The sequence below is a fragment of the Lepidochelys kempii genome, chromosome 5, assembly GCF_965140265.1.
Source record: "Lepidochelys kempii isolate rLepKem1 chromosome 5, rLepKem1.hap2, whole genome shotgun sequence".
Taxonomy (NCBI): domain Eukaryota; kingdom Metazoa; phylum Chordata; order Testudines; family Cheloniidae; genus Lepidochelys; species Lepidochelys kempii.
In genome coordinates this window covers 85,769,030-85,781,509 of record NC_133260.1, presented here as the reverse complement: position 1 = coordinate 85,781,509, position 12,480 = coordinate 85,769,030, and the positions used below count along the sequence as shown (strand labels likewise).

At 42.4% G+C, this 12,480-nt stretch overlaps 1 protein-coding gene across 3 annotated transcripts in view; it reads left to right on the top strand.

Annotated features, from left to right (window-relative positions):
- Positions 1-12,480, top strand: part of SECISBP2 (SECIS binding protein 2) — a 57,905-nt gene that overhangs the window by 39,384 nt on the left and 6,041 nt on the right. For all 3 annotated transcript variants that reach the window (XM_073344908.1, XM_073344907.1, XM_073344906.1), the window contains 4 exons: positions 4,998-5,157; positions 8,115-8,335; positions 10,438-10,592; positions 11,507-11,711. In XM_073344908.1, coding sequence (XP_073201009.1) covers positions 4,998-5,157; positions 8,115-8,335; positions 10,438-10,592; positions 11,507-11,711 — 741 coding nt within the window. The remainder of the gene's footprint in view (positions 1-4,997; positions 5,158-8,114; positions 8,336-10,437; positions 10,593-11,506; positions 11,712-12,480) is intronic.

Genomic DNA, 12,480 nt, shown 5'->3' with positions numbered 1-12,480 from the left:
AGGCTGGCACCTCAACCTTTAATCTTTCATTTCTCATTTAATCATATGTACGTACAGTTACACTCACACTCCAACGTATGTCCTGTCACATCTGCATTTTATCATCTACCCATCCTTTAACATAACCATTCTAAAATCAGTGGGACATGGCAGACTTTAATAAGTTTATTCATCCCACTTGTTACATCTAAAAGGAAACAAACAAGGTAAGCATGCAAGAGTGGGGGGTTCACAAATCTTATTCTGGAGTTTAGGAAAACAAAGTTGTACCATCCATAAAGAACAGCTGTTATCTTGTTACTTTTAGAACAATCTGTGTCTCTGGATGTGCTTCTGCATTTAACATTGATCTTGTAAAACTGACAGGCAATTTCAATTAACACAGACTCAGCAGGGTGGCTGAGAAACGTATTTCTTTCTAATGGTGAGGCCAAATTCTGGCGTCTGCTGTGGAGTCACTCTTTCTTACATTTCCCATATCAGAAATATACCAGTTATTAATCTAGTCCAACGTTGTTCCTCTGCCAATATAGATGGCTAACTCTTTTGTCTAGTCTGAGGTATTCAGCAGGGATTCCACTTCCACCATTTCCAAAAGGAAACTGCTCCACACAGGCTAATAAATCATATTGTTACTGAGGGTTTTAAAATATCAGCTACATTTCCCTTTCTTAACTGTATTCCATTATTCCCAATTAAATCTGTACAGAATAATGCGGTATATGTTATGAATATACATACTTGAATATACTTCAATTTTTAAAGAATTTCTCTGAAAATCCTGAATACATGTAAAGAGAACTAAACTTCCCCTGTATTTGTAATTGTGTTTATCCATTATAATGAAGATTGAGACTACTGAACTGTTTAACAGCCAGTTTTCCAAGTGTTCCAAAATCCACATGCTTGCTTGAATTGTTTTGGAAATTGCTGTGCCCAATGGAGGCCTGAGATAGGGTTAGTTTTCCAGTTTAGAGGTTGTTTGAGCAACTGTTTCCAAAAGTACAGCCCCCCTAAAATCATATGACATCAAAATTGTATGGTGCTTACAACTTTTTTTGCATGCACCTGGGGCTCACACTATGGCTCTGATATCCATCCCAAGCAGGTGATCTCAGTGTTTGGCACCACTGTTTCTTTGGGAAATCAGTGTTTTAAGTTATACAGACTAAAAGTTGATCTACAGTGTTGCCCACACCAAGTTGACAAGCCACAGAAGGGCATTTGCGTATGTGTAGCAGGAAGCACTCTGTTGAAGCCAAAGGCTTTCCAAGCAGCCTGATATAGTAAGTGGGTGGCTCGTGGTGATGATGTGGCCACTGAACCTGAGTAGTACCCATGTGTTGTAAGTTTGAGTCCTGCCTTTGTCAGTCTCTTGATAATGTGGTGTGCACATTAGTTGCTGACTGTCTACTCTTGGCCAGGGTCCTTTTAGAAATTTTACCCTGAGAGCAAAATTTATAGTTTAACAGCTATATTTCAAACTATTCTAAAATCCATGTGCATACTTATATTTTTCTTTAGAAGTATTGTCATGGAAAATAGTATTAACAAGAAGGAAGATTGAAGACTCTGGTAAACAATAAGCTTGGGGCAATGTAATCATGCCACATGCTCATCACCTGTTCCAAGAACAATAGAGTTAAGGCTAGATCTACTCTTAAAAAGTTAAGTTAACCTAGATATATTGTTCAGGGGTGTGAAAATCCACATCCATGAACAATGTAGTTAAGCTGACCTAACCCTGCTCTAGACGGTGCTTTGACAGAAGAATTCTTCCATTGTCTTAGCTACTGTATATCAGGTAAGGTCTACGCTACAAACGCTCCATCGATGCAGCTGCAGCGCTTTGATGAACACGCTCTAAGCCGACGTCAGGTTAGTTACTCCACCTCCATGAGAGGTGGTAGCTATTTCAGTGGGAAAAGCTCTCCTGCTGACATAGGGCTGTCTGCGCAGGGGGTTACGGTCGGTATCACTATTGCTCAGGAGTGGATTTTTCACACCTTTAAGTGACTGTTATACTGAAGTAAGTGTGTCGTATAGACCTGACTTCATGGAGCTGAATTAGCTATAGTGATTGGAGAACCCCTCCTATTGCTGTAATGAGTGGCTATATTTTAAGTGCTGCAGCAGTGTAAGTGTAGCCGTAGTGTTACCCAGAGGTTTCTGAACCCAAAACTATGGTAACTAATCTTCATTTCCCAGGTGGTTTCAGGAAATAAATCAATGGGGGACATAACTCTTCCTTCTGATAAATGATTGGTGCACTCAAGAGGGCTTTCACTCAAAGATCTTTTTTTTTTTTTTTTTTTTTTTTGCGCCTGAAGTGCACATCTGAAATAGTCTAGAGCAACCCAGACATAGTTATCCAAAACCTGAGATGGTGTTGAATGGTCAGTGGCAGGTTTCTGGTGGCCAGCCTTCCTCCTAGTCTCTGGGGACTTAGATGTCAGCCTCCTAGCTTGTAGAAATCCTCTCCGAACTTCTCCAAATTACACACACTAACCTTTTAATAGGTTTGTTCAGAACAAAGGACATAACTCGTAGTAACCCCTAGTGGACTACCAATTTTCCTAGCATCAGCAAAAACCTCAGAATTCTACTTGTCACCAAAGCAACTCCTAGTCATAACAGCATAAAACTCATGGTCATAGATACCCAGGTCCAAGGTCCGTAATCCACACTTCTCCCACTCTCATGAATCTGTCACTTACTCTGTCCTTATTAGCAAAGCTATCACTGCAGCTATTTCGCATGCTTATGCAAACCTCAAGTTATTCCTGACTTTGTGGTGTTCTCGCTTGCAGTTAATGGTGGCTAAGTGCACAAAATGGCTGTGGTTATGTCAAGTCCAGTTCTCTCGTAACAATAGCCTGAGTGCTCAAAGAAAAGAGAGTAGCTGCAACTCTCATCAGTGTCAGAATGATCAAAGTGGTTGCTGAGCGTTACGAAGTGAACCCATAATAGAAAGCTGTATTCTAATTGTTGGTGTAAAGTTTACATTTTCAAATGTAAAACCATGATCCTGGCATCAGTCAAAAGAGTATTTTTTATTTATCATGAAAACTTAACACAACAAATTTCAACTGATAATCATCAATCCCATCTCTGCCAACCAAGGGATCATGCCTATCAATTTTATTTCTTAGTGATGTGTAATTATCTAGAAAAAAGAAAAGGAGTACTTGTGGCCCCTTAGAGACTAACCAATTTATTTGAGCATAAGCTTTCGTGAGCTACAGATGCATCCGATGAAGTGAGCTGTAGCTCACGAAAGCTCATGCTCAAATAAATCGGTTAGTCTCTAAGGTGCCACAAGTCCTCCTTTTCTTTTTGCGGATACAGACTAACACGGCTGCTACTCTGAAACCTATCTAGAAACAGGGATCGAAGGAAATGTCAGACATTAGAAAAATTTTAGTCACGTTGTCCTCTTTAAAACAGTCACAGCAAACTTCAAACTGTATTTTCCCCCGTAAATTGCTATAGAAAAATTGAGCAGTGCACAAACTATTTATTTATTTTTTTTAAAATGATGCTCTAACCCAAATGTGTGTAGAACTTTTTCACACCTATTAAAATGGAAATTCTGTGTAACCTTAACTGTGGTGGCACTGCCATCCATATATTACTGTGCCACATTAGGGTCAGGGTTAGAGATAGTGGTGCAAGTTGGAATTACTTTGTCAAGGGATTCTCAGGTACAGCCGCCCCATGAAGAGCTCAAACACTTCTGAGCATAGTGAGATTATCTTGAAAATTGATGTACTTCAACAGGGGCTGGGGTAGATTTTTGGGATAGTGTGGGAGGATAACACCCATTAAGATGAATAGGTTAATTCACACTTCTCAGAGTTAAGGTTGATTAACAGTGTCTCATGCCCTTTCAGAATGTCTAATACAGCTAAACTTCTTAAAACCTGGAAATACAAAATTAAAGTACATACCAGCCCTGTACTACCCTTCAACCTTAGCTGGTCTCTTTGAGTGACGCCCTGTGCAACATCTGACAGGTGCCGTAGCAGTCTATCTTTGCTGATGATATGGAGCACTGTGGGGATACAGCATGAGTACAATAGGAGAAATCGAGAATGGCGAAGTTGCATTTAGGTTGGCATAATGAACAGCAGTTGGCTATACCTGGTGTATATTCAACCACGTCATCTGCTCTTTCCAAGCAGCCAGTTTTACCAGGTGTCACCACCCCCTTGAACCTTGTCCTGTAGATTCCCCCTGGAATATTACTTGCACTTACCTCTGCTCTGTGTGCTAGCAGACTGCTACAAATCCCCATGGCAAGGATAGACAGTTGTGCTCCTTTACTTGCACAACTGACATAACTTAGCCCAGAAAGCAGATGGACCTCTCCTCGTTACAGTGGCAACCTGCTGCAAGTAATCTCTGCACTGTACATTCAGCTGTCCCTGACGCAGTAAAGGGCAGTTGGGAGTGCATACAGGTGAATGAGAATACAATTCTGGGGGCAACACCACACCATGTAAAGTGGCATACTTAGTCATTCCTCATATCTGTTTATTGTAGGGCAGCTGTGACTTATATTGTATCTTGCGGGTCCAATGGGCAGACTTAAAGTGTTGGCACAGGGCTGGTGTGTACCATAACTCTATTTCCTTTCCTGGTTTTCAAGGAACTGCCAGTTAACCATAACTCTGCATTAACAATGTTTTTAGGATGTGAATTTTTATCTAATGCTGCGTCTTAGCCAAACCTATCTAAAATTGAAAGATCTGAATCTACAGGGAATAGATTGTAAAGCACTCTGGTCATATTTTAATAGTACTTGCTGAGTTATTCACTTCAGTAATAGAAATGATCCAAATAACCCTGAAACAAGTAAAAGCAGGGCTTGTAGGAACTACCTATCCTATTTCTGTGTAGGAGAGTCCTTGAGTTATATTCTCACTTATAGATCAGTTCAATTTTTCATCTGCCTTTTATAACACAAATACAACAGTTTATTTCTTTATGCTTAGATATAGCAGATGATGATCCCATAACCTCAGTTTCCGTGGCTCAGGGCGGTTCAGAAGTATTCCTGGAATGTAAAGTCCTCAAGGATTCTACAGAAAGTTCCTCCAATCTAACACAACTAAACTCCAGCCTTCCAAAAATTCATAGCAGGAGATTTAGAGAGTAAGTATTTGTTAGTATTGACACTTCCTTTATACTATGGTACCACAGGCAGGACCTTGCTTGAATAAGGTAAGTTACATCAGTAACATTCTGTGAAATGCTAACTGAATTTTAAACTCACAACTCTGAATTCTTATTTTCAGCTATCCTGCAGGTTGGCACCTAATAAGTGACATGCCAGTAAGCAGCAAGTGCAGTACTAATATGTCATCAGTCAGGCTAGGAAGGCAAATCCAAGATCAGCAGAGGAGAGGAGGATAATAGGTTTAGTGACGGCAAAAGGAAGGAGCAGCAGATACTCTTAGAAACATAAACACCTTGCTTATAATGTGGAATAAATCACGTAGTTATACAGTAAAACCTGTGTTATCTGGACCTGTACAAACCAGAAAGCTCTCTAAACTGGTATTTCTAACCGTCATAGAAAGCCCGGTTTATAGTCCTGTTGGTGCGTGGCCGGCAGGCTCCCTGCATGGCTCCCTACCCAGTTCCCTGGAAGGGGTGATGTGTCCCTGCTGCTCCTAGGCGGAGGAACAGCCATGAGGGATTTGGAGTACAGGAGGGAATGTGGGGCTGGGGTTTAGGTGTGGGAGGGGGCATGGGGCGTGCGCTCAGGAATGGAGTTTGAGTGTAGGAGGGGGTGCAGGGCAGGGAGTTGAGGCACAGGATGAATTTCGGGGTGCTGGATCCAGAGGATGCTCACCTTGGGCGGCTCCCCACAAGTGGGGACCTGTCCCAGCTGCTCCTAGGCAGAGGCACGGCAGATAGTTCTTGGCCAATGGGAGCTGTGGAGCCAGCACTCGGGGCAGGGCGGGGGCAGTGCGCAGAGCTGCCTGCTGCACCTCCACCTAGGAGCAGCCTGGATAGGTCACTGTTTGTGGGGAGCCGCCCGAGATGAGCCCCCCCAGATCGGGCACCCCGAAACCTGTCCCCAGCCCTGTGCGCTCTCCCGCACCCAAACTCCCTCCCAGAGCCTGCACCCCCTTCTGCACCCAAACTCCCTTTCTCTTAGTTAACTGGCATTTTTCACTTACCAGCAGCCCCCCATACTCCAACATGCCAGATAAAAAAGCTTTTACTGTACTGAGAGAGAGAATTAGGGCTCTTTCACCTTTCCGAAAACACTCTTACTATGGTTAGAATATTTCTTCATTTTCTGCTGCCAGACAAAATGATAGAGAGGTACAAAGCAGAATGTGATTAGCAGGATGACGTGTTTGTGTTGCATGGAAAAATCAAGGGGACAAGTTAGTTGCCCTCTTGTACAAACACTTTAAATGTTGTTACGATAGCAGCTGTGTGTACGTGTTTCCTTTTAACAAGAAACTTTGGTTATTGTGTTTTTGAACAGCAGGTCAAAGATCCACTATAGGAAAAACGAAACTCTGCCATTGACGTAACTGTTTAATAAGTGTTGCTTTCATCTTCATTCTTCAGAAAGGCACCACAGCCTTTTTATGAGTCACGATTTAGTTAATGTAAAAAAAGTCACTTTTTGTATTCCCTCTATCCTAGGTAACAGTAAAAGCAAACTTTTAATTGCTTTTTTTAAAGTGAACAAATTTCTTGGGTCCACAGTAACCGAACATTATTGCACTGAAATGGCAGATAGGTCTGGATATGCTCAGGGCTACTCAACCAAAGAGATCTTCTATTGCTTGGCATTCAGGGTGAAGGATTCTTTTATACAGCTAGATTACATTGTTTTGGATTTTAATGGGTTTGTCCATTAAACTGTACTGAGGTAAATCTGAAATAATAAATGAAGTTCTTCTACCAAAAAAATCCCACTGAAATATAAGACTAACCAATATGAAACCTAGTTTCACTTGTAAGATGAGTAATGGTTAGAAATAGGAGGCCAGATCTCACCCTTCATGGTAATACCTGCAGGAAAGGGCAAGAAACTCTTTGGCTCCCCTTGTGGATTATCCCTGCATTCTTCTGGTGTAAGGAGAGTTAGTGGGCTCCAGTATACCTCCAGAGCAAGAAAACAAGGGTCTGACTTGCAAAGTGCTGGGATCTGTGGGGATACAGGACCGTCCATACAAAGGCCCTATGAATCTGTAGCCACTTACTTTCTGGTAGCCTGGCTTCATGGTGCCAGGGATTCCCTTCAATACAGCTGTCCCCAAAACCCTTTTTTAGAGTGGTTACCAGTGTTGAGGAAGTCTGTGGGAAACTTCAGTGTAGCTGTCTAAGGCTACGTCTACACTAGCACTTTTGTGAATAAAATTTATGTTGCTCAGGGGTGTGGAAAACAGCCCCCCACACACCCTGACTGACATCGACAGAAGCTCCAGTGTGGACAGCACTATGTCAGTGAGAGATGCTCTCCAGCCAACGTAGAGCTGACGGGAAAGCTCTCCTTGTTGCCATAGAGAGCTACATGAGAGACCTCACAGTGGTGCAGCTGCATCAGTGCTGCTGTAAGGTCTCTAGTGTAAACAGCCTAACTTTCCACACTGATTTCCACTGGGTGCTAAGAGGAATGAGGTTCATCTACTCTTCCTGTGGATCCCCCTCCATGGGCAGATCACAAGGGGATCTGGCCCAGAGATAAGTAAAATGATAGTTGATTTTCTCCCTTGCCTTTGGCTCTTGCTCCAACTTTGACATTTCAATCTTGTTATAGGTGACAGTGCTATAAAAATCAACTAGTACTTCTACAATATGGTTGCTATCTCTTGATTCTTATGAGTGAAAATAGGCTGTGACATTGGGAGAACTTTTTCGTTAACAAAACTTGTCCTTTTTCTTGATATCATGTCTTGGTATAACTTGATACAGGAGCTGGAGTGTCAAGAAACAAACCTCCCTATACCTTTTTAATACACTGAAAAACCTGGAAAACTTTTTTTTATTGTCCTGTACATAGAGCTTGTATTTGAGAGAGTGCAGTTATGTTTGCGATTGCAGAATATTTAACACTTAAACAACTGATTCTTTTTTTCCAGTTACTGTAGCCAGGTACTTAGTAAAGAAGTTGATAGTTGTGTGACAGATCTTCTAAAAGAACTGGTTCGTTTCCAAGATCGCTTGTATCAGAAAGATCCAGTGAAGGCCAAGACAAAACGCAGACTTGTTATGGGACTCAGAGAAGTTTTGAAACACCTGAAGTTGAAAAAATTGAAATGTGTCGTCATCTCTCCAAACTGTGAAAAGATTCAGTCAAAGGGTAAATGTTTTACAAAAAATCAAGTTTTATTTTCAGAAGATAAATGTAGAACAGACTTGTTATATTGATGGTAGTACCCTTTGAGGGCCACATCTTACACTTGGAGAAAACTGGCATGGAAGACCAATGATTTATTGGTGCCTTCCTTGAAAAGTAAATCAGATTAAGGAATGTGAAAGCAAATGACTGGTTGGAGGACGTATCAACTTGTCATTGACGTATTATTGCAATGTTATAAGTACATCTCTATCCCAATATAACGCGGTCCTCGGGAGCCAAAAAATCTTACAGCGTTATCTGTGAAACCATGTTATATCGAACTTGCTATGGAGGGCCGAGTAGGGAAGGCTGTGCCTCCCCAAACAGCCTGGCCCCACCCCCATCCGACCCCCACCTACCTCCTGCCCCTTGACTGACCCCTCAGAACCCCCAACACCATCCAACTCCCCCTGCTCCTTGTCCCCGGCCGCCCCCCGAGACCCTCTGCCACTTATTCCACCCCCGCCCCCTTAACATGCCGCTCAGAGCAGCGTGTCCAAGCCAGACATACTGCTACCATAGGCGCCGACTCCGTGGGTGCTCCAGGGCTGGAGTACCCACAGAGAAAAATTGGTGGGTGCAGAGCACCCACCGGCAGCTCCCAGCTCTCCTCCCTTCCGCCTCCTCCCCTGAGCACACTGCTGCTGCTCTGCTTCTCCCCTCTCCCTCTCAGGCTTGCTGTGAATCAGCTGTTTGGTGCGGCAAGCTTGGGAGGGAGAGGGGAGAAGCGGAGCGCTCTGGGGAGGAGGCAGAAGTGAGCTGGGGCGGGGAGCAGTTCCTCTGTGGGCTCTCCCCCCCCCTGCCCACCATTACTTGCTGCTGCCCTCCCTGTGCCCCGCCCGCTGCCTCCCCTCTTCCCTCCCAGGCTTATAGATTCATAAATACTAAGGTCAGAAGGGACCATTATGATCATCTAGTCCGACCTCCTGCACAACGCAGGCCACAAAATCTCACCCACCCACTCCTGCAAAAAACTTCTCACCTATGTCTGAGCTATTGAAGTCCTCAAATCGTGGTTTAAAGACTTCAAGGAGCAGAGAATCCTCCAGCAAGTGACCTGTGCCCCATGCTACAGAGGCAGGCGAAAAACCTCCAGGGGCTCTTCCAATCTGCCCTGGAGGAAAATTCCTTCCCGCCCCCAAATATGGTGATCTAAACCCTGAGCATATGGGCAAGATTCACCAGCCAGATACTACAGAAAATTCTTTCCTGGGTAACTCAGATCCCATCCCATCACAGCCATTAGGCCTATTTACCATGAATATTTAAAGATTAATTACCAAAATCATATTATCCCATCATACCATCTCCTCCATGAACTTATCGAGTTTAATCTTAAATCCAGGTAGATCTTTTGCCCCTGCTGCTTCCCTTAGAAGGCTATTCCAAAACTTCACTCCTCTGATGGTTAGAAACCTTCATCTAATTTCAAGTCTAAACTTCCCAATGACCGTTTATATCCATTTGTTCTTGTGTCCACATTGATACTGAGCTTAAATGATTTCTCTCCGTCTAGTATTTATCTTGCGCAAGCCTGGGGGGAAGGAAGGGAAATGCTTTACCGCGTTATATCGGATCGCCTTATATCGGGGTAGAGGTGTAACTACTGTTCAGATTACTGTCTTTGATCTGTGATCTTGAAGTGATTTTGCTTTTAAAAGTTTTCTTTTTTTGACAGCCATACTTTACCAACACTGCATTGTTTCATACTGTTGATAGTGGTGCTGGTGTGTCATCCAATCTTTGTTCTTCAAATGTAGTAAAATCTGGAATTTAGTAGCAGTGTTATCTGAGGATTCTTGTTGATTCAAAGGGAGAATTGTCAGATTAACCTTTTAGAAGAGTAGATCGTACAGTACACTATCGAGTTTCAAGTAATGTTTCTGTGCACTGCACATTCATAAGTATATTTTAACACATACATTCTGGCATTTCTAAACGCTGCATCTTAAACCCGTAGCTTTTACTAAGGGACTTCTGGCAGTAATGCCTTTTAGTTATAACTGGATTGAATAAATGATACTTTTTGAATAGTCTCATTCTCAGTTCGCTGTCTGTTCCAGGTGGGTTGGATGAGACTCTACATACCATTATTGGCTGTGCCTGTGAACAGAATATCCCATTTGTCTTTGCTCTCAATCGCAAAGCTCTAGGACGCTGTGTGAACAAAGCAGTGCCTGTCAGCGTGGTCGGAATTTTCAGTTATGATGGTGCTCAGGTGAGTTGAACAAAGACACTGGTTCATAGCTTTAATTATTATTACTGTGTGTGTGTGTATATATATATATATAATGCGTACAATAAAGACCTGACTCTTAGGCAGCTAGACAGTCTCTGTCTCACTCCATTCTCTGTATTAATAGTCGACAGGTCTATTATAATGTTATACAGAATTAACATTTATTTCCACACCACCTTTCTCCTTTTTGCTTTGTTCACAGATGTATTTTTGGCCAGCTCTCCGCCTCTTCTCTACCCAAATCTGCTGTTCAAAAAGCTTTTCTTGAGGATAACTGGTATTTTAAATACCTGATGAGATGTCTGGAGGGAGGAGCCTAGTGGCAGCCCTTTTTTAAAAAACAAAAACAAAAAAAACCTTGTTGCAAATTGGGAGAACTACTAGGGACAGAGAGGGGGATACTGAATGTTTTTAAAAGAGACATTTGAAAATGTAAAATCTTCCTCTTCTAGCTGGTAGAATATTAGTTTGAATAACTTTTCAGGAAGGGGGACTAAATTTTCAAACTGGTACATAATAAAAATAGTATTTATAACCCATTAAGTTCAAAGCAATCTATAAAAATGCTATAGCAATACATGTCAGATGTGTGGCTAAAACCACACATTGCTTAAAAATGTACCTTTGAGTTCCTCACTGCATCAGAAAGTCTCTTGATGCATTTCCCTGTTTATCATTAACCAAAACAAGATAAAACAGTTACTAAACAAAATCCAGGTACATGGTTTATTCTGTTTTGCCTGCTCATGTGCTTATTTAATATTCGGAGTAGAAGGCGTGCAAAAACTGTACCCTACATCTTTGCACACTTCAACAGAGAAATATGGTTTAAGCCATAATAGTGTTTCATGTTCTCTTATCACTGGTTTCTCTCTTACTTTTTTTCCCGTTAGGACCACTTTCACAAAATGGTAGAACTGACAATGGAAGCCAGGCATGCATACAAAGATATGGTGGCAGCTTTAGAGGAAGAGGCCGCTGAAGGGGGAGGAAGTGAAAAGCACAGCACAATCTTAACCACTCAATATGAAGAGAAGAGCTTGTCCAAGACTGGTAAAACGCCCCATGTGGAATCTGATGAGGATGTACCAAATTACAGTGAGTGTTCAGTGGTTTATTCTTTGTGTTCAATCAGTTTTCCTTCCTTTGTACTAAAATTATCTGATCAGAATCTTTGTGAGGCAGTGCAGACTAAGGATGTCTGGTTAGGAAGGGCAAACATATCTCTTTGGCCCATGACCTTACCAGACTTCATGAATTGAAGTCCAGCCTGGTCGCTGTTTGGATGGGAGACATCTAAGGAAAACCTAGTTTTTCATGAAGTTATATGGTTGACATATCTGGGTATGTCTGCACAGCAAAAGCTTTGCATGGGCTAGCCTACCTACGCTGGATTTAATCCAGCTAGCGCAGGTAGTAATAGCAGTGAAGTCAGCAGAGAGCAGGCTAGCAAGCCAAGTGTAGTCAGGCTCAGTGCTGGGCTTGTGCTACCTGCGCTGTTTACTAAGTTACCCATGCTAGCTGGGTTTAAGTTAGCTCAGGTAGGCTAACCTGTGCACAGCTTTTGCTGTGTAGGTGGACATATCCTTTGTAAATGGCACTCTTCCTTTAAGTAATTTCTGAAATAGTCCACCTGGTGGTAGATGGCATATGCTGCTCTTTCATATAAGACTTGTAACAGAGCTCCTGACTGTTTGTTTGTGGCTAAAATTCCACTGGTACTTCTTGTAAGATTAGTTGGCCCAAGCAGGCTGGCTAAATTCTGATTAGTTTGACAATTTGCTACTACAGCTTCAAATATTCTTCTTTCTGTCCTAAAATATTTCTATGCTGTATGAAGGCCTTCAACCCTGTAGGTAACTGCATT